General features: G+C 41.3%; 1 protein-coding gene across 2 annotated transcripts in view; it reads right to left on the bottom strand.

Moving 5' to 3' along the window:
- RAB30 (RAB30, member RAS oncogene family) overlaps positions 1–23,478 on the bottom strand; it is a 78,479-nt gene that overhangs the window by 18,022 nt on the left and 36,979 nt on the right. For both annotated transcript variants that reach the window (XM_004683246.2, XM_004683247.2), the window contains exons 2-3: positions 3,894–3,994; positions 767–850 (exon numbers count right to left, since the gene is read on the bottom strand). In XM_004683246.2, coding sequence (XP_004683303.1) covers positions 767–850; positions 3,894–3,986 — 177 coding nt within the window. In that variant the 5' untranslated portion in view covers positions 3,987–3,994. The remainder of the gene's footprint in view (positions 1–766; positions 851–3,893; positions 3,995–23,478) is intronic.

Below are 23,478 nucleotides of genomic sequence, written 5' to 3' on the forward strand. Positions count from 1 at the left end.
GGCTTTTCAATGTAATGGCACGTGTAAAGGCACCAAGCAGAGGACTGGCACACAGCAACTCCTTGGTCAACTCTACCTTTAGTCTCCTGTTACTCCACACACCATAGGCCTTACAGGTACCAAACTAACCAGACGTCACAGGGGAGAGGGAGACCATGGGTTTTTTCTGGACCCCTCATTTAGTATCTCTCCAAGCTGCCTAGGCACAGGGGCACGGCGGGAGACAAGTAACTCAATGGGTGATTCAGAAGCTAATAACAAAGCCAATCTTTCACTTAAATTCTCCGCCCTCTTCACCATCACTACCAGCCTCTTCCTACCAGCTCAGTGAACTGGTAGAAAAGAAAACTCTAGCTAGTGCCATGGGAAACCTGTTTTATTTCATTTTGAATGTATGATATGAAGGGAGGAGAATGCAAGTCAGCAGCTCTCGCCTGTGCCCACTAAACAAAAGAGGTAGCGCTGTTTATTGGCACAACTCAGGAGATCCAGAAAGAAAGTTCTTTGTTGTTTCACACCATCTGACATGACAGTGATGGGACATACTTGCTTTAGGTCTTCTTGCTCTGTCCTCCTATCTGTAAACACACCATCTATAACCTCTTCTTGCCCCCACAAAAGGGCTAGAAGGATTCTGTTTGGTAATAAGCTGCTATGGTTAGGTATATTATTTCCAATGTGGGTTTCAATGAGATTAAGTATATGTTATGAAAATATCACTTCCTCTCACCCAACATCATGAAACTCTTAACACTTAGCATCTTACCTTCACTTTTTCACCATTAATCTCCACTGTCTTAATCATAAAATCAACTCCAATTGTGGCTCCTTGACCTGGGGGGAAAAGACCCTAAAAAAGAAATAATAAAAAATAACCATTAGACAGATCTTTCAATTAAATGAAATTCTCCCCTTTTTCTGCCATCACTATCAGTTCCCAGTTCCTTCACTCTGGGTGGTTGACTCTGCTCAGGGTCATGGGAAGCCTGTTTAATGCATGTTTGTTTTGAGGGGAGGAGAAAGTAGAAGAGAAATGTTGAAAGAAGAAGAGATGTGTTCCCCTCTTTCCTACAGAGAAAAAGAAGGAAGACAGCAAGGGAAGGGAGAGAACTAGAAAAGAAGGAGAAGTCCAAAGAATGAAACAGAAAAATCAGATACAAAGAGAAGATCATGGAATCACGGGGACAGATTAACATTGCTAGGGAAAAGTGAAATGGATGGCCTGAAAAGTAAAATAAAGGAATATTAAAACTAGTTACAGGGGTAGACAATCAATATGAGAAAAAGAATTAAAAAAAAAAACAAGAACTGAGGAGGTAAACCATGAACAAGACAGTAAGGTTTCATAATTGCCTCTGCCCTGTACGTGATAACTATTTCCTTCAGTACAGTGTACCCAGCATATGTAATTATGTGAGATCAGGGTCAATGATGCAAAGAAGATCATCAGTGAAAGCAGCACTTTGAGAGAGAAAATACAGTGGAAGCAGCACTTGACAGGGAGGCAGCAGCCTCTGGAATACTATGTGACTTCAAGCAAGCCAGTCTCCCTCTCTGGACCTCAAATTCAATGAGCTAGAGGTGGATAGAAGCATTTCAAAATAATAAAAACGTATTACCTTAAACTGAGAGCCAAACTACAAAGATAGGATTCAACAAAAATGTATGTCTAATGAAATTACTGTTACATGATTTTTCTGGTAAACTTGGAGGAGGTGAAAGTAGGGAAGCAGTCTATTGAGAAAGAACCTAGTTTTCTTCCCTCATCACTTCTCTTCCAGAATTTTCAGAAAATAAGGTAAAATGGACCTTATTAGCTGCGGTGGCTAAGATTGGGGCATATTTAATTAAGTCCATTCCTAGTAAGAGAGCTCTTTAATTAAAGTATGAAATTAAATGGCTGAGCTTCAAAAAAAAATGTTCCATTACATGTCTGCAAAAGATGTAAATATAAACATTCATAACTTTACTTAAAAATATTGAATCAATTTTCTTCTATTTTGGTTTGGCTCAAGCACAAGGCTGCCAAGCTTTGAGTTGAAAGCTCCAGCTGTTTTTGCAGTCTAACAAATGCCAAAAAATAAAACAAAGCTTTCCCCATGTCTCCCCTATCGTTTTGTTCCCAAAGCCCTCATACCTCCAAAACAGCTGAATCTAGCTCATTTAACGTTCTACTGTATAATCAACACAAGCATAATTCGGCCTGAAAAATATGAACTTTGGGGGAATTGAAGAGCTGGGAAGGGTAAAAAGTAGAAAGAAAGACAAGCAGTAGTGTACTTGTTCGTGAAAAGTAATATTCAAAAATAGAAGCATTTTTCACTTTTAGTGACAGGGAATATGCTTTTAACAAGAAAAGCCCAATTCCTATGGTGTTTAAGCTTAGAACACAGAACATTAGAGAACAGAAGTGATCACACTGGTCTCAGGAGATGTGTGCTCCAATCCTGACCTTGCCATTGATATGATCAGAGAAGCAGAGAAGTCATTTCATTCCTCCAGAGCTGAGTTTTCCCTCAGTAGAATGAGAAGAGAGTATTGAATAACCTCTAAGGGAATTTTATAAGGTCAAGGGAATATTTTTGTAGCATATACTGTACTAACTTAACCACTAAATGTCCAGCTCTATCCTTTACCATACAAATGACCTTTTTATCCAATTTAGCCAACCCCCTGGAATTTTGATAAAGGGGCTCAAAACTCCTCTACATTTCTGCAATCTTGTCCTCCTACCAAAAGTGGAAAAGGTGACTTATGTTTGGTGGAAGTAAAACCAGTTGAAGTTCCCAGTATCACACCATGGTTGTTGATTGAGTCCAGATGCATGCTTGCTTATTACTTTTTATTTTAACAGGCCAAATTTTAGGAAAAAGCCCACATTCTGTTGCATGCTCATTCATTGTGGCAAAACCCTGGGGTTTCCAAAGGTGACTCTGCCCAAAGCTGTTTGTATTATCAAACCTGAACCTGCCTCTCCAGTTTTCCATAGCTGCAGATGGTCAGCGCTGGAAGGGACCTTGGGGACCAGAAGGTTCTTTGGGGGGGGGGGCAGAGAGACAGGGAGCCAGCAGCAGGCTACTTACCTGGGCTGTCAGGGTAAGCAAGGGCAGAGCTGGGATGAGACTCTGTCTGGACTCTCCAGCCAGTGCCCTTCCCAGGTGGCCCTATGCCTTTGATAGAAGGGCCAGATCACCTTGCCCAGGTAGTACTTTATGAAAATGCCAAGACTATGCATAATAATCCTGAAAGGAATATCATTCCCATTTTTCTAGGGAAAACACTAAAGTCTGTCAACTTCATTATGATTTCTCTCTCATTTCTGTATTAAAATAGGTATATAAGCTCTCGCAATAATTCTCAAAAGGACAGTTACAGAGGGATCATATGATAAAGACTCAACCCAGGTGGAACATTCAATTTAGTTCAAATAGTCTTCCACTGTTCTCATTTCATCCCCACCTAGCAGAGTTAAAAAAATTGGTCTGTTTGGCTGGGAAGATATGAGAGGGAGTTGGCAGGAAACTTGATTGGTTTAATTTGTATTTAAATTCAAATTCAAATTTGCATTTTTAAAACAATATTTTGGTCGAGTTTGATATCCCTATTCATCTGATTAGCAACTACTCACCTATCTTTTATTTAATAATCTATTCCTCAGACCACGCTGGAAGCAAAACCACTTTCTCCCGCATTTAACAAGACAGTGGGTGGTGACCATGGAGTCAAGCACTCTTGAGATGGATTAAAGAAATCCCATCTGGGCTCCAAATCCCTTTCAGAGTAAGCTGAAGACAGCAGCCCACAGGCTGGTGCAGGACCAGTCACCCACCCCCCCAGGTTCCCCTAAATCTGCAGGCCAGGGGGAGTAACCACCTGCACTTCTGAGTTCTTACCTGAGTGAACCGTCGGACTAGGCACGTCTTCCCCACACCGGCATTGCCAATTAAAACAATTTTAAACAGGAAATCATAATCTTCCATACTCATTTACACAGCTGCAAGGCAAGCACAGACAAGAGTAAGATGGACCTGGCTAGACTTGCCTAGGAAGCTTGAGCTGCGCTAGCCCCTTCTCCTCAGGAAGTGGGTCTGACTCATTCAAGAAGTAATTTAAAGTTCCCCTCTGGTGACCCTGCCAGCAAAAGAGGACCACAGGTATCTAGTCAGAGACAGACTTTCCTCCTTCCCAGTTACCTCATGGCACAGAGAATAAGTGACGCAGATGTCCTTTCACCTGGTATCCTTTACTCTTCTAAGTAGTCAGATCACAGGTTGCTCAAGTGGTAAAATCTGTTTTGTTTTATTTTTTAAAGACTTATTTATTTATGCATATAGAACTGAGGTATAGGCCAGAGGTGCAGGGGCAGAGAGGGTTCACCAAAGATAGAGTAGGGAGCAGAACAACAAAGTACACTGCTGAGGGGTACAGAAGGAGAGACAAGAGAGGTCTGCTATCCCATGTGGATCACCTCCCCCAGGCTGGGGATGGAAACTGCACTGAAGCAGCTAGAGCCAGCTTCATTGTGCTGCGCTTTAACCTGCTAAGCTACCAGGGAAGGCCCAAAACCTGTTTTAAACAGAAATTAATATGCAGGTAAGCTGGGAGTGTGAGAAACAGTGACCAAGAAGAGCCTTGCAAAGCTTGGTTTATGGATACCCTGTGTATGTCTCTGGGAAGAAAGGGCAGGGCCTGGAAGACTCAGTGAAGGAGGACCAAGAAGGGCCTTTCTGTCCCCGACAGGTCATGGGGTCTTAGACACTTTCCAGTGGGAGGGAGGGATGGACACCTTTCCCGTCTACCACAAGCCCACTGCACACACCTGCTGCCAGTCATGCTGGCAAAGTGTCACCTGCCACAGTGACCATCCTTGCATTTCCTGGCACTGAGTATACAGGTGTCGCTGCCTCTGCCTGGGTGTTCTCCCTCCCACTCTTCTATGGCACTCTTCTATGGCATGAAGTTCATCTTTCAGATAGGATGAAACCTCTCTCTCTCTCTCTCTGATTTTTCATTCATGTTCCCAAAATAAATTTAAACAGTATTCTTCTGTCCTAAAACTTTACTTGCTATATACAAGTATTTAGTCAAATGTCTGCTTCACCTTTGAGAAAAGGGATATACTTTTCAGCTCTATTTTCCTAGACCAAAGTACACTTACCCTTAGTAAATGCCTACACTATAGAATTAAAGAGTTAATCAATGGCATATCACTTAAGTGTAGATCTTAGTTTCTCTTATTGTATTGAAAAGAACACTACATGCTCTGTCTATGTCAGAGAACTACTGTGACAATGGGGGAAAAACTGTATAAGAGTGTTGGTACCCACAAAACCATGCCCTTGGAAAGCAAAATTGTCTATGAACACCTACTCTATTCCCAGGCTCTTTTCTATAGGAAGTACAGCTGTGAGGTAGTCTCTGTTCTCAAAAACAACATGAGTTAAATAACAGTTCAAACCAGCACCATACTCACTTCAAGTGTGTACACAGAACAAGTTCAGTAGACTCTACAGGAAGAGAAAAAGGGGAGATGCAACCCACGGGGAGAAGGGTACAGGGTGACACAAAACTCACTGGATTTCTCCCATTTCTTAAATACATGGACTTGCTTCTTTTTGGTCCTTTCTATACACTGTTTCTTCTGCTCACTTCATTGTCCTGTCCAACTTTTATTCTTCTTTTAATCTTGGTTTTTACATATAAGTCTCCCAAGTAAGCTTCTCTGACCTGCAAGAGAGGTTGGGCTTCCCCGCTATACACTACTGCAACACTGTCCACACTTTGCCAGTTATTTATCTCTCTCCCACATTTCAACCCATTTTCTCAGCACCTTTATCCTACACACACACACACACACACACACGCACACGCACACACGCACACACACACCCACACACGCACGCACACATAACCCGGAGCAATATGAAATGGATGAAGTGTCTTCTGGTTGAGTCCAGATCCTAACCGTTCCCAATTGTTACCCTTGTGATCTCCATCTCCTCACTTTATATTACTCACTGATTTAACCTTCATAGCTCCTCTGAGATAAGCCCTACTAGCTTCCTAATTTGGCAGCTAAGGACATTGAAGCACAAGAGAAGTTAAATGAAAAGTCATTAAGGTCCCACTTAAGTGGGCCTTCCACTTAACTGGTGGGGTGGGGATTCAAACCCAGCAGCTTGAACTTAGCCTAGAGCCCCTCCTACAGTGTCTGTATCATAATAGGAGCTTAAGAAAGAGCTAATGAATTGAATGAGAAAGAGAAACAAACCTGAGGCACAAGGAAGGTGTCCTAAAGTCACACAGCTAATTATTCTTAAGACCAGGATTCAAACCTAGATCCATTTTACTCTAAAGCCCAGCTCCTTCTGAAACAGGATACAATTACCTGGTGGTTGATGGTGTTGCTATGCTGTCTTTAGGAGTTAGGCTCATCTGAATGGAACTCCGGGTCCACTGGAATGCATTGTTCTAAATTCTGCCTCCTCCTCAAGCAGCACACACTGATTCTAGGTCAAATGGGCACGTTCCTCACACTGCCTCCCAACCCCAGTCTCTTCTAGGAGTTAGACCTAGAAGAGCCTACTCCACACAGGGTACTCCCAAAATTCGGCCATCATGTAATGACATAACAGGTACAGTGGGAGAACATGAGCACTACTCAGATAAATAAATAAAATCCCATAGGTGATCCACCACAAGAGCTCTAAATGAAAGGATATAAGCATAAGATTTGAAAAAGGAAAAGCAGGTGAGAAAAAAAATGAATTTGAAAAGGTTACAGGAAACAAGATGTACTATAGAGCAAAAAAAGAAAAGGAAAAGCTAAGCAGTATGATGTTAGCAACACAAACCACTTATCAAAGTCATGTTTACAAAAGTAACTCCAACCACTATGGTCCATAGAACATTTTCTCTTTCCTCTTTTGGAGCTCAGTATAACAAAGTCAGTCAGTCTAGTAAATAGAGGCCAGATGCCTGCCCCACCTTCTGACTTCCAGCAATATATCCAAAAAATTATACTTAGGAAACTCACCCTTGATTTAGAATCTTATGCCACTCAGGTCTTCCCTTTAGCCTTAGTCTACACACTAAGGAGGTGGGTGAACAGGTTTCCCATCCCCTTTCCAGAGCAGCACAAAATTCTCACATCAATTAGATAGCATGGGAGAGGGGGGGATGAAAAAAAAGAGACCTGGACTGTTAAAGAGCTATAAAAAGTTCCCTTTTTCTTGATCCAATCATCTCTTTCTGGGCGTATGGGTTGCTTCCATAGCTTATCTGTTGTAAGTAGTACTGCAATAAACATAGAGGTGCAGGTGTCCTTTGGGGTTAATGTTTTTGTGTCTTTTGGGCAGACACCTAGGAGTGGAATTGCTGAATATATACAGTGGAATATTACTCAGCAATCAAAAAAGATAATCTCGTGCCACTCACAGCAACATAGATGGAGCTGGAAAGGATCAGATTCAGAGACAAAAGCCAGAAAGAAAAAGAAAAATACCAGATGGTTTCACTCTTAGGAAGAATGTAGAGGATCCAAATAAGGGATGGGGGGGGGCAATGAATAATCATAATAAAGTAAATATCAAAATCAACAGGTATCTATAAACCAGAGATATTTTGCAGGAAGGGAGAGGGGAGTAGGATCAAAACAGGGGTAGGAAGAGCACAAGGGACTATGATGATGGTACATGGGTGAATTGGTGGTGGGATTTCACAGGGACTATAGCAGGGATGAGAAAGCACACATTGATGTAAAAATATGTAAAATAAAAAAACATTATTTTAAAAGTTTCCTTATTCATAAAATAGGAATGATATTAGAACCTATAATCATCAAATTGTTTGAGATGCCAGTAAGATAATATATTTTAAAAGTATCCCATTTTCATGCTTAGTGAAATTAGCCAGAAAGAAAAAGAAAAATGCCAGGTGGTTTCACTCATAGCAGGAGTGTAAGGGATCAGGAGGAAAAAAAAAGAGAGAGAGAGTAACTGTAATAAAGCAAAAAAGAAAATCAACAAACAGCGATAAACCAGATATTCTATGGGGGTGGGGAGAAGAACAGGATCATAACTAGGGCAGGTAGAGCATAAGGGACCATGATGAAGGCACATGGGTGAGGTGGTGGTGGGAAGCCCATGGGGATTATAACTGAGATGAAAACATGTAACAAAATGAAAATGATGTAAATATATATATATATATACATACATACATATATATATAAGAAAATAAAAAGCATCCCTTTTAAAAATAATGATTTTTTCCAGTTTCTAACAAGAGCCATAGATAGCCTCCCTCTTGGATGATCCCAGAGCACAGTGAGCTGCTTGCGGGTGAATCTCCCTCCAGGGTCCTCTCCTGCATGGCCTGGTAGAAGGAACCATGCTCTATGTGTCCACTGCCCCGGGCACTCAGGACAAGGATGTGCTTCACCCAGAGGCTCACATCTGCACACCCCACTGCTGTGTTCAAGAAATTAACATTGAATTGAAAGCATCTGATTCATCTTTCACTCTAACAAGGTTCTGTCTCAGGAAGCTCATTATTGCTTAATTACTAGAAGGCAATTACTAAACATTACTATAATCAAATGCTGCAAGCTCGTTTGCTTTACACGAGCTGCTAATTTCATGTTATTGCAAGCTAATTATTCTCCTTGGCCATGGATGTTGAACACCCACCTGTACCATGGCCACTCTCACCCACCAGGTCATGGTATCCACTACTTTTCTATGGCCCTTTACCACTGACAAAACACATTCGCAGATGTGGTCAAATCTGGACCTGCCAGCAAGTCTCATAAGCTGGTTATAATTCTCTAGTCGTGTGAAGAATCTGGGGGTTTAGGTGATGAAGTGACTCATCCTAAGTCACACACCAGTGAATTGCAAGGTGGCATCTGTGTCTTAGCTACCTAGAACTTCCATCCTTTGCCAGAACGTACTATGTCTTCCCAGGTTGCTGGGTATTTGGACCATACTTCAAACACTGTGTGTCTGTAAGTGCAATAAATGTACCCACATATGGTCTTATTTAACTTTTTCAGAAGCATTATTATTATTGCCAGTATACAGATAAGGAAATTGAGGCTAAGAGAAGTGAATTAATTTGCTCAAAATTATAGCTGAAGAAAGCCCATCATCTAGAGATATGTACAACATGAATGAGGCTTCTTTTCCAACTGAGGGAAGGAAACATCAGAGCTGTGACTGGGGACGGATGGCAGGACTAGAAACCAGGAAAGGAGCTGTACTGACCACCTGTTGGAGTCTGTCTCCACCAGGAAACTTTTCCACCTACACTGGCAGTGTTCCCAATGCTAGAATTATCAGACTCAAGCAGCATCAAGTGCCAGTCATCACAGTAGATAGGACAATCTATGAATGAAGAAGCACAAAACACAGAAAGCACACTGATCTGGAGAAACCCAGACACTCTCTATCCACACACCTGCCCTACAAGAGGTTCCTAAATGGCTCTGTTTTGCTACCTGCCTCACAGGTGCTCCTGGGGATCTGAGCAGCCTGCTCTGCTGTGATCCAGGAGTGCAGGTCTTCACCCACAAAATGGACAAGTTTCCAGGAAAAGGATAAGATTACAGAAAAAAAAAAAAAAAAAGCTTGTAGGCCAACCATCAATCTGGAGCATGTAGTGAGGGAGGAGTTGGAGTAATCAGGGAAGGGAAACTCAGGGGATCAGGGTGCTGGTTGCAGGGCTAATGTGTGGGGGTGGGATGGGCTACACCTACAAAGATGACCAATGATGTAAGAAAATTAAAAAAAAATTATAACTGAATGAAAATGCCAAGACCCAAAGCCATGGAAATCTATGTTCCTTACACTAAAGTCCAGATGTATCAAGGATTTGGACTTTAAAAGACGAAAACATAAGAGTACTAGAAGAAATCATAATATAATCTTTTAAAAAAAAAGATTATTTATTCATACAGAACTAGGGTACAAGCCAGAGGTACAGGGATGGTGAAAGGATTCACCAGAGACAGAGTAGGGAACAGAACAGGGAGATGAATAAAGTACACTGCTGAGGGGAGCAGTGGGTGAGACAAGAGAGGTCTGCCACGCCATGTGGATCTCCTCCAGGGATCGAACTTGCACTGAAGCGGTTGCAGCCAGTTTGGAGTGCTGTGTCCTAACCCATTGCACCACCAGGGAGGGCCCATAATATAGTCTTAAGGTGGGCAAGGCTTTCAAAGAATTAATCAAAATCAAAGTCATAAAGACATTGACCAGCTTCTACATGGCCAAACAATAAAAGATGAACTGACCAGAGTATCTGAAATACATCTAACTGAGGGCTAACATCCTTAAATATAGGAGTTCCTATAAATCAATAAGAATTCATAATACAATAGAAAAAAATGTTAAGGGTCATGAGCAAATAGTTTATGAGAGAGGATAAAGGTGGCACTTAAATATTTTTAAATGATGAACCTCACAAGTAAATTGAAATTAAAAAGGGTTTGTAATTCATAATTATAAATCATAATTTCAATTTAACATAAAATGTATAATGAAAATTAGAATGGCTATAACCAGAGGCCATTTTTCATTTCAGATTGGCAGTTCGTAACTGTTTTGGAGAGAAAAATGGAGCAAAGGGGCACACATCTGTGGTGGGAGGCAAATTAAATTAGTGCAACCTCTACAGAAAGCGATATTTACTTACAACAACAAAAAGGCAATTCAAACCCTCTAACCCACTTCTAGAAATCTATCCTGTATTTACATTGATATAAATGTAAAAAATAATCAAGTAATATATATTCACTACAACAATAATTTCAGCTGCAACTGAAAACAACTTGAAAGTTTATCAGGAGGAACAAGCATATAGGTTGTACAGCTTCTACAGCCTATATATGCATATATGTACATACATGACACACACACAAACTACAAGCATGAACCATACAGTCTGCCAGTAAAAGGTGGAGATGGTGTGTATCTATGAAAAGGGGACACAGAATTATTTATCTGTACACAAAATATTTCTAGAAGGATACAAAAGAAAACTGGCAACAATGTTTGCTCCAGAAGGGAATGCAGTTAGTTATCGTCAGCATTATATTCTGTTCACCGTAGTGCTCGAAAAGCACAATGAAAAATATGTTAACATTGTTTTAATGTTTGGGGTGCTCTATTTCTACGTTCCTTCTCTTTCCTATTGCACCCCTTCAGATGACAGGGAATGGAAGGAAAGTCCCAACCAAACTCTGGGGTTGCTTTTTCCATTTCACTGCGCACCATTACTTTCTCCACTAATCATACCTCAGCACCGAGGACTCATCCTTTCCCACCAACTTCCCTTAAAATCAAATACCCACCCTACAACAGCCAAGACCAGTGGAAAGAACAAGTTTGTGTCACTAAAAAAAACAGACTCTCACACATCTGTGTCATGTATCTCAGCTGAGAAATGACTCTGACTGCACTCGACACAGACTTGTCCTGTGGAAGCAGGAGAAACTTTCCTTTTCTCCCCATTTTGCAGAAATGAGATTTGAGAGTAAGTGAGTTGTTGCAGGGGACACAGCATGCTAGCAGCAGCGCCGGAAGAGCCTGCCTGGGCCATGGACTAGAAAGAGCTGCGGCCAAAATAAATAAGATCTGCAAATATAAATCCCTACCAGGCAAGGTCACAAGTGTAAGCCCCAGAAGAGGCTGGCAAAGGGCCCATACATGGGTGTGATCTTGCAGGCAGCCCTTGGGGAAAAAAATAAAATAAAAAATAAAGGAAGGCTGAGATTTTCACAATATTGTTTTCCAAAGGCATAATGATAAAATACTACAATTTATTCTTTGTATCTTACATTTTCCTATTTCCTAAATGCACAGCAGATTTGGGTTACTCAGACATGTAAGGAGTGTAAAAATTAACCCAGGAAGGAAACAGACATTTTATAGTCATTAACCAAAGTAAACCTCTGAGTTACCTTGTAGTAACGGTACTCTTTCACCTTTGTGGAGTCACTAGGGCCCCATTCAGCTAACTCCCCAGGCAGAACTAATTTGTTTTGTACCATTGGACAGGAGCAGATGCTTGACAGAGAATCTTGGATAAGCCTGGAAATCCTGGCACTTTGTGTCCTGTGGGGGTCTGGGGGTGGGTAAAGAAAGATATCCTTCCTATTAGTAATCCCTTGGAAAGATGGGAGAGCTTCTGTCTACAAAACATGTTTGTTGAACTGATCTAGAAAGACACTTCCAGACCCAAATTGCCATCTTTATTTTCTACAGTAGCAGCCAAGCTCCCTCTGTTGTCCTTCAACAATAAACAATGCCTCACGCAAAGAGCTCCAGGGTTTTATCCCACTGCCCTCCCATTTTATCCCATTGTGCCTTCAAAATCAGCACTGTGTCTAATCTTTCCTCTGCAGAAGCTTTCCTGTGCCTGTTTGGCTGGACCGGAAGAGCCTCCTTATCAGCATCTTAAGCCTCCTCCCCTAGGCTGAGCACACAATACAGCCTGGCCAGGCAGCCGGAGGTCAAGGCTGTGGCCCACAAGTGGGCCCAAGTACCTCCCCTTGCCACGTGGACCCACAGCCTACAGAGGACAGAGGTGTCTCCTGTCCTGCTAGAAGCTATTTCTCCACACTGGCCCCTCCCCTCAGCTGCTGAGACAGGCCCTCCTCACTGGAAGCAGGAGGAAAGGTGGAAAATAGCAGATTTCCACATGTTCTAGGGCTCACATGGATGGGGATAAAACATAGGCATTCTCCCAAGGTTTTTCCCAAGTTTGTGCCAAGCCCTGGGTCACTCAAGAAGGGCTATTTGTCTAGAGCACAGGTGCTTTACACACACACTTCATCCCTGAAGTAGCTCCCTGGGTAGTGTTTCCTGGTTACCATTGCCGTCAATGAGCTTTTCCTTCTATAGAGCACCTGAAGTTTGCTAAGTGCTTTCCTATAAATTACCTTGTCTATATCCTGGCTAGTTCCCATGCAGAATACAGGATAGAAAATTACTCTCAACATAATTCCCCAGCGCACACACACACACACACACTACACACAGCATGTCTTAAGCTACCTGTCACCAGGACCTACAGGTTTTCTGTCAGAAACCTAGCATGACTCTCCCTCTGCCCCACCTTTGTCCCTACTGCCCCAAACTGGTTCAGGTACTTGCCCAGTTTATGAAACGCTCTAGGAGGTAAAATGGAAGGTGACGCAAGGCTCCTCAGTAACGAGTTTTCAGAGCTTATCATTAGCCTTAATGATGTCCAGTCTTTGACCTAGCAGCTGTTTCTGGGGATTTTCCTAAGGAATGGCTTGAAGAGATGAACAAAGGTTGATGCACAAGAAATCATTCCAGGATTTCTTAGACTTGCCTCCAAATGGAGGAGGAGTAAACCCTTACCCACAACAACAGAAAAGAGGTTTTACCATCATAGTCACCTAACACTATGAAACATAGTTTTCAAAATACATCTTTAAAGTGCTTACTTCTGGGTGTAAGATCATGAGTAGTTTTTCTTTCCTGGTTGTATATTCCTAAATGTTCTTTAATAAACACAACTTGGAAACATTGCACTTTGCAAACAGGTCCCTTAGTGAGGGAAACAGGCGGTGGCCAGTGACCCTCCACCTTCAGTAGGCTTTTCCAGAAAGCAGGGTCTTACTTGCTACAAACTAAAACCTACAACTTCAAACTTTTCTTGCCTGAGCTCACTATTAAGAATTCATACTAAGAAGTGAACAAACTCAAAATGCTAAATGAACAAAAATGCTCATTACATCTTATCTGAAGGAACTGGAAACAATCCAAATGTCCAAAGAGGGGTAGTTTGGTCTGGAACATCAACACTGTGGAATGCATGGCAGCCATTAGAAATGCCAATTATGAAAACTATGTGGAAATATGAAATAATGTTGACCCTGGGCTGTACAATAAAAAGCACACACACAAAGCAGCATTTGAAAAATGCAGGACTGCAGCTATGAAAAGTAAGTATGTATGCGTAAAGGCATTGCGACACAGTACAACACACGGTGTTGACAATGAGGGTGATGAATCAGAGGAGCTGCTTCTTGAAGTTTTGTCCCTTTTTGCAAGATTTTAAGATTTGACATGCACAAGGCTCATTTTTTAAACTTAGAAAACATAGCAAAGGGGAAAATAAGTGACTAAAAGGAACACCATCACTGTAAGCATTTTGATGTCTTCAACTTTGTCTCTTTTTCCTCTACATGGGTGGTTTAGTCTGGTTTTCATCAGTGTAATTATGTCAATGTTTTCTTTAAAGTAGTTACAAAATCATTTCAACCTTTAAAAACCAGGACGTCTGACATAACACCTGGAAGGGAACATAGTAGTGGACTTTTTCAACTGCTAGCAAAAAGAACTGACCTAGCATAAAGCAGTGGTAGGCAAAAACAGCAATATCGCACCGTTGTGACGTAACAGATGGATCAAATTTCTTCAGACCTGCAGGCAAGTCTTAGGCCTGCTTCAGTGGCCATAAACCAGGAGCAGAGGGCACTGTGTTACTAAAGCTGATGTAGTTGGCAATTAGGAGGAATATTGCCAGGTGAAAACTGAGAGATGAAAAGACATACTAAGTTTTCAGATCAGAAAAACATGCATAGGGGACAAATTCAATTGACGATTATGTCCAGAATCTTTAATCTCCCTCACATTTCTCATGTCTCCCTCACCAAGCTGCCCGATATCCACAGGAGCTGACCTGTACCCAGGCACAGCTACCTTGTCTGCCTGCTTTCTCCGCTTTCTTCCTGGTTTTCCTCTTGTCCCTCCACCCTGCTGCCATTGCCCATGGGCCTAACTTTCATCCAGGTCCCTATGGAGTCCTCCAGAGAAAGGAAGACACACAGGGAAAAACACTCTCTAAGCAACACTCAGGCTTGTCACCCATCCAGAGAGCGTGGGCCCTGTAGAGAGCGAGAAGGGAGGCTGAGTATGCTGTCATCATGGAAGGGCTCAGTTTCTACAGCAGTGTGATGCTTTTGTGTTTTTCAGACAAAGGGGGCCCATCAACACAAACCTGCTATGTATCTTTTCCATGTGGTCTATCAGACTCTGGTCTCAGTTGAAAGGTAAGGTAAAAGCTGCTGCATGGAGCTGATGGAGATAGGAGATGTCTCTGTTAACATAGCTATCCTCTCAGATGCCTCATTTGAGGAGAAATGTAATGGCACTTTGTGCTTTAGATGCTTTTCGAGGCTAACCCCGTACCAGATGCAATGCTATCTGTCCAAAGAATAAATCTGACTGTGTCAGACCCACACTTAGAGTTTTTCTGGGATTCTGGCTGCCTGCATAAAGCCATCTATGAGAGAAGGAAGGTCCCCTGGTGCCACTCTGGAGCCAAACTGCCTGAGTCTGAATACTGAATCCTGCCTCTGACCTTTATGAGTTGAGTGACCTTGGACAACTTCTCTGTCCTCTGAAGTCTATATTACTTTCATTGTCAACAAGGGTAATCACACTACTGTGATTGCTGTGGTTGTGCAGATTAAAGGAATTAACACAATAAACACAAAAAGTAGGCAAATAAGTTGTGCTCAATAAATGTTAGATTCTGCTGCTGTTATTGTGACTGCTGGAGAAAGTTCAAGTACCCCAGCCTGGCATACAGAGCCACCCAACACCAGCTCCTGCTCAGCTCCGTGGTTTTGTGCCTGTGACTTTTGAGTTACCCTGTAATCGCATGCTCTTCTCTCCTTGCTGGCTGGTGAGTCTCCACATATCTCTGAAACCTTCCTTCCCCTTCATGGAAATGACCTACCCCAGCCTCTGTGCCCCTACGAGGTTCTCCAGAGATTATCTTCATAGACACTTTATTGTCCTCACTGGTATATGTATCCTATTTACCCCACAAGAGCTTAGCACAGAGCACATGTGAATTCCTATCAGTGTCCCTACTGCCTGGCATGCACCAGACCCTAAATAAATATTTATTTAATGCCAAAGAAAAAGTGATCAGAACACACAAGTCTGGGAATACTGTCCAGAGAACCTAAACATTATGATGAGGAAATCAAATCCCTATGCTTTTTTATCCTAAAGAGAATTAATTGGCAAAGATCATATAATCAAAGAGAAGAAAACTATAATTTTCCCTAGAGAAAACCAAACCTTGTTATAATGCAATGTCTGTGTATCCTTGGGGAGGGGGAGTGGAGGGGTGACAGAAGTGACTAATAATTGTTCAAAACTAGCTGATGTTGACTAGTCATTGAATAGCATTTTTGATATTTTTTTCCTGAAAAAAATTAAAGATTTAATATATTAATTGATTAGGAAGTACACTTTACCTTTATCAAGAATGCAGGCATTTTATTATCAAATACTCCAGGTAACCCAGACTGCAAGATCAAAAGAAAATTAATCCCTGCTGAACATTTATGATGAGCAAATACTTAAAACATAATATGACTTCTATTTATTTTAAACACAATGCACTACACTTAGAACTATTCACTTTACAATCATTGCCAAATTGGATAATGCCAAGACCTCAACAACTGAGACATAAGTACTAGCTTTTCCATTTTACAGGTGAGACAAACATTTTCACTCTTTCCATTCATTTGCACCAAGCATCTATTACTTGCAAGGCATTGATCCATAAACAGGGGCAACTGTGATCAACAAGAGTTCCTCATAGAACCTATATTCTAAAGGGCAAAAATAGAGCAATAAATGAATGGAAAATAAATACATATATAAATGAATAAGAAAAATATCAGTGACCAGAATTAAAATCGGAGGAAGGGACAGAAAGTAATTAGACAGCTATTTGAGACTGGTTTGTCAGCTAAGGCCTCTCAGAGGTGGCTAGGTGAATAAGAGCCAAGGTCTTCAGATAAATACAAGAACTCTGCATTTACTACTGAGAACTGTCCAGTGATGAAGGCAAATTTAATGATAACAGAGGAAAATAATCACATGATCAAGGATCTAACAGGCTTAGTCTTAATGAAGTCAATAATGTATCCAAGGTAAAAGAATTGGTAGACAGAGAGGCTGGAATATTAATCCAGGTCTGTTTTAACTTGGAAGCACAGGCTCTTTCTACCCTGTTACTGACTATAATACAATAGAACACAATTTGCAAATGATCCCAACCCCCATCTGTTTCCTATTTCCATTCTTGCTCTACCAAGTGATAGCACCACCCTACTCCAGCTTTCTTTCACCTGGCTTGCCATTATCTGTTCTAGTTTACTACTCTCTCAGGACTACGCAAATGGCATCCCCCCCAAGGAAGTCCTCTCTGGCTACTCCTTCTCTGAACATCAGAAGCGCAAAGTACTAGCCCCACCTAAAATGAAGTCTGGATTCAAATATTAGGTGAGAATAAGTACTTTTCAGTAGGAATTCAATACAAATGGCAAGTCACTTTCTGAATCTTGGTTTCTCCATCTAAAAAAAAATGGGTATACAATATTACCCACCTCAACTGCAGCTGTGAGACTTAACTGGGATCTTTTTATAAAGTACCTGCCAGGATACCTAATACACAGGAAGTTCTTCATAAATATTGATTCCCTTCCTCCTAATAACTTTCTGAATATCAAATTTATCAATCCAAGGTGTTCTTGGAGATAGGTCATGTCTTTTATATATTTAGATATATTTTATATATTTAGATCATCCAGAGCCCATGGAACAAATCTCAACATATTATAAGAACTTCTTGGCTTGATTTCAAATGAAGATGAAGACATTAGATATGGCTTACACCACATCCGGTTTTCCAAAGGCTGATTACTAGTGAATTAAACTCATCATTCAGAGAACGTCTTTCCTAGTTTACTCTGATTAAGAATCTGCCTCAGGTGGTGCAACCGGTTAACTACTGCACTATGAAGCTCTCTACAGCCACTGCAGCATGAGTTCCATCAGCCGCCCAGGAGGTGACCTACATGGTGTGGCAGACCTCTCCTGACCCACCCACTGCTCCCCTCAGCAGTGTATTTCAGTGATTTGCCTTTTCTGCTCCCCACTCTGTCTCTGGTGAATCCTCTCATCTCCTCCCACCACTGGCCTCTACACCAGTTCTGTATGCATAAATAAATAAATCTTTAATAAAAGGACCTGCTTCACTAGTTTCCAATAAGCTAGGGTTTTCAATTTTTACTTTAGGTATTTTTCTTACTCTATGTACTTTTGCATTGTTTGATTTTTTAAAATAATATGTTTTATTCTGTAATCTAAAATTAAGGTTATTTTTAAAATGAAAAGAAACTGACCATATCAGAAGTACTATGGAATCTAGAGTATTACAGAAGGTTCTGTCCTTTAGTAGTGCAGATTTTTAAAATTTAATAAAGTAAAAAATACTGGGACAACACAAACATGGTTCATATTTTAGATGAAATTAGGAAATCATTCTGAGGATCTTCTTCATTTTAGATGTAATAATTGTATTGCAGATAACATTTATTCTTGGAAGATGAGTGCTAAAATAAGCATTGGGGGAATAAAATGTAAAGTCTGCAACTTATTTTCAAACAGTTCAACATGCATATAAATATATATCTATATATTTCATTGCTCTATCTCAGCATATATGTATGTATATACCCATGCATACACACACACACATATATAACAAGAAATATGTCAAAATGCTAAAATTGTTCATTTAGTTGGCCCTTTCAAGTACCTCATATGGCTAGTATTTTTCATATTTAGAAATTGGGGAAGAAAATATTCTCAAGCGATTCTGGTAGTAACCCAGTTGGTAAATAACCACTGCTTTACCCAATAGATTTATTCTAGAAAATTCTAGATACATCACATATTATAAATTCTCTGAAGTCAATAGCATTTTTTAAAGATTTATTTATGGATACAAAAGCTGGGGTGTGGGACAGAGAGGTGAGAGTAGAGACAGAGTGGGGACCAGAAGGAAGATCTACTGAAATACACGGCTGAGGAGAGCAGCAGGTAAGACAGGAGAAGTCTGTTGTGCCATGTGTGTCAGCTCCCTGGGCGGGATCAAACTCCTGCTGCAGTGGCTGATGATAGTTCATTGTGCTGAGACTTAACCCAGTGCACCACCAGAGAGGTCCCTAGAACCAATAGTATTTAAAAGTATCTATGTCACTATTTTTCCATAAGATATTGTCCTCTAATTGTTCTTAAGCCTTCATTTCACATAGGATTTATATTTACACAGAGTTTACATAGGAGAGATACAGCTGGCTCTAAATCATTTTTTTTATAAGAAGCTTATAGAAATTGTGGAAATTTCTGGCTTTTTATCTATTGATTAATCCTTCCAGCATGTTCTGTGCAGTGATCTCATTTGCTGATAGTAAAACTGTCAGAGCTCAGATATGGGCTGATTTGAAATTTTAGTTAATGAAAGAGGAGATGTGGACAAGCTTAAGTTTGGGACTTGTGCTTTGCTCCTGTCTGCTCCCTAGTTCCCATCTGACTGACTGACTTGTGAATATCAAGCCAGTTCCCCATCTCCTCCACTCTGACCACTGCCAACCTGGTCAGACCACACCTCCTCACAGCTGACCTCCCCTACTGGTGAAGCGCCCCTCCTCAATGTCCTGCCCCTGGTTCTATGCAGCTCAGATTCATTTTCTAGACCACAGTCTGGGTGATGGGTAGCTAGACACCCTATGATGGTTTTCCACCCAGTTACAACATCCTCTCAACATCTACAGACTCACTTCACCTAACTCTCATTTCTTACTCCAGGAATAATGAATTCCTGGTGACATTTCTTACTTGTGTTCAGTCCCCACACTCTGACCCCATCTCACTCAGGCAAGTCTTTCCTAGACTGGTCACCTTTCACCCTTCCCCGCTCTATCTGCTCTGCATGGGTTAGGTACTCTCATTGGGTTTTTTACAGAAGCCTGATCATAGTTTAGTTACTGCAGTTACCCCCATTATTTATAATTATTTATTTACAGAACTATCTACTCCATAAAACAAGGGAAGAAAGGAGACTTTTATATATTGTGTATCCCCAACACAGTGCCTGGTACATACAAAAACTTAACTTCTACTGCACCTGCCTGATGCTTCATTATTTCATCTATGAAATGAGAAGAACCTAGGTGAAAGATTAGGATTAAGTTTAAGTACTCAAAGTTCACCACAGGGTGCCTGGCACTCAATGAACCTTCAGTTCATTTGCTTTTTATTCTCAGCATCTTCTAACTTAGCCTCATCTGTCCTTCAGCTCCTGGTCCTGTGTCCTCATTGTAAGCCCTGCCCCCCCATCCATGTTCTTGAGTAGTAAGGGTCCCAAGCACCATAGCTGTTTTGGGTTCCCACCCTGCTCATGCCCTGTGGATGCTGAGGATGATTAAGGAATCATTGCAGAACAGCAAAGACTTCTTTGCTCAAGAGCACATTGCTCAAGGCCATGTCCCAAATGCCTTGAGTGAGAGTGGTACAGGAATGTATGATCTCAGAGGGGGTAGGAAAGAGGTGGGGAGACAGACAAGTGAAGGCAGTGCAATTCAAGGTTATGCACCTCTGGGTAAAGGCAGGAAAGTCTTGGAAGAAGTGGCATTTGAATGAGACCTCAAAGAGAGTAGCATGTATTCCAAAAAACACACCACCAAAATCTCCTGCTCCTTAAATGAAAAGGAAAATAAACTTATGAACTGTTGCCAACCACATGCCGTCCCCCGCCCCCAAGGATCCATAATACATGGTAGCAAGGCTCTGTGAAGTCTTAAAGTAAAAACCCTATTGAACTTTATATAAGCCAGCATCCCAAATCTGTTGAAGCACTGGTATGTGATCCTTTCCCTGGAGAATATTTATAGCACCTTGGGAAACATACTTTAAGAAACAACAGCCTAAGTGTTACCCTTTCCAAGTTAGATACTTGCATTTTGATAGGTCCCCTCCTAGCTACTACCTTAACATTGGATTTTTAAACACCACAGTCAGCATTTTTAAACATTTTCCTGTCATTTGTCCAAAGGGAAAAAGCAGTAACAGACACAGAACTGAGTAGCTGTCAAGATAGAACAAACTCTCCCCCTCTCTGCTGTGCCTGCCCATCAAGAGAGGGAAACATCAAGTCTTTGAATCCGTTTCTTCTCTGGTAGGATGTTTATACTCACTCAGAGCCCGCTGCCCAACCGCCTTCCCTCCCTTCCTCCCTGTCCAACTTGCTGACTGGGTAAAAAACACCAGACTTGAAAGCAAAGGGAATAGTGTTGCGTAACAACAAGCTGACTAGGACAAGGCGTGTTTTGCTCCCTAATATTTACCAAACAGTCATGCCTGTAAAAGGCGAGAAGGCAAGGGGTATTGTGTGCCTGTCTGTCCCCCTCCTGGAAGTGCAGTGCTAAATTACCAAGCCTGTGAGTTAGCAGGTGTTTTCTGGGGGCGAGGCACTATGCCACTGACACAGAGAAAAACAAGACCGAGCCATGTTTCACAGGCCAACCCGGAGGACAAATACAAACTGCAATGCAGAACACAAAGTGCAAGCAAACAATTCTATAATAAGAGGTGAGCACAATATGCCATTGACTCACAAAAGCAGTGTCTCCTTATCTTTGCCTGGACTTAAGTTCAGAAAAGAGGTGTATTAAAATAAGGAAATTCCCCTTAATTCTCAAGAGATTGAAAAGAACTTTTCAGGCAAATAAATCAATACATATATAAGGAAACAACATAGGGTCCTGAGTTGAGTGGATAGGGTAGAGATAGAGCAGTTGCTTTTCCTGAGAAGGTGACATACTAAACAGTTGTATCTAATTTCACTGATCCCTGAAACTCCACAAAAATTTAGTACTGTTTTTAATACTAAGACTGTATAGGTACAGGAAAAGAGAACAGAAGGTAACGTTGCCAAATATTGGAAGCTTGGGAAACAGATGAACAAACTCACCTACTAGACTCCAGAAATCCGAATCTTAAGCTAGATGCCAGGAGAGCTGATTTAAAGCACAGCTCACTCACCAGGCCCAGGCCTGGCAAGCACTAGCCCTCCCAGAGAAGTGCTATTGGGTGCTGCAGTCAAGAAGGCAACAGTGAAAACTGCTCAGAAAGAAGGAAGATCCTTATTTTCTCCTCTTTATTGCCAGAATTTTGGAAACTCAGTCTGCAAAGAGCCTAAAATGTCTAGTGTTTGCTGGAAGTAATCTGGGAGAGGGGGCGGAGAGGGGGTGGTGGTGGTGGTGGTGGTGGTGGTAAATACATGAAACAGAATGCCCAGAACTGACTGTTGGTGAATCTGGGTGATGGGATGTGTGGGTTCATTGTTCTGCCCGCTCTACTTCTGTAAATCCTTAAATTGTCCGTCATCGGCAGTAAGAGGTCTCTGGTTTGGGGTACACAGCAGGACCGAAGGTGAACATAACAAACACAGGGCACTATGTTTTCTGATGGTTGAGTACAACAGGGCCTCACACTCCCTCTCATCTTGGTTACCAGAACATCGTCAGGTCAGCTCACTCTGCACAGAAGCGTGAAGACCCTCCTTCCTTAATGTCAACTGAAGATGTTGCCTCAGGGGCTTCCAGCAGAGAGCCTTTCCAGATCACACTGCAGTGAGACCCAGACCTAAGCAATGTCCAGCTCACGTTCAGCATCCTGACAGCTTTTGTTTGAACAGCTGTGTTAAGATGGAACTCATATATTCAATTAATCCGTTCGAAGTGTACAATTTGGTGCTATTTCGTCTATCTAGAGTTGTAGAGTTATCACAAAAGTCAGTTTTAGAATATCTACATTAACAAAAAAAAAAAAAAAAAAAAAAAAAACGCTATAGCCTTTAGGAGTTTCTTCACATCCCCCTGAATCTCCAGCCACAGGCAGCTACTTATCTATTTTGTGTCTCCATAGATTTGCCTATTCTGAACATCTTACATAAATGAAATAATACATCATATAGTCTTTTGTGAGTGGCTACTTTCACTTGTTAAAATCTCAAGGTTTTGCCAGCTTTTCATCCACTGCTGTCCCCATTGCACCTTAACCTGGGGCAGCACTGCCAAGGATCACAGAGTGACAACTTGGGAAAGTCTTAAATGAAGATACAGACCACAGAAAACAAGCAACTTGAAGGAAACAGATACTAGGCTAGGGCAGAAATACCATTTATATTTTTACGAAAATGAAACAAGACTATCTCTACACAATGAAAGTAGGATACTATAGCAGGGAAACATGCAGAGACTAAAGCAGAGTGCTTAGAAATTGACACCTTACCAACAAAAATAAAAATTTTAATAAAAGCATTGAAAGGTCAAGTTAAGAAAATCTCCTAGAAAATAAATCAAAAGATAAAGATATGGAAAATGGGAGAGAAACTAAGAATATCCTAGAAGTCCAGTAGGGAGGAAGAGAGGTTGTAGCTGAATAAGAGAAAGTACCAAGAAAGTACATATTAGGAAAGAAAAATCATAAAGGCGAGAAAATAACAAAAATAATGAACAACCATAGACCAGAGACATTCTGTGGGGGTGGAGTGGGGAATGGGACCAAA

This window comes from Condylura cristata, unplaced genomic scaffold (genome assembly GCF_000260355.1).
Source record: "Condylura cristata isolate star-nosed mole 26May11 unplaced genomic scaffold, ConCri1.0 scaffold00015, whole genome shotgun sequence".
Classification (NCBI taxonomy): Eukaryota; Metazoa; Chordata; class Mammalia; order Eulipotyphla; family Talpidae; genus Condylura; species Condylura cristata.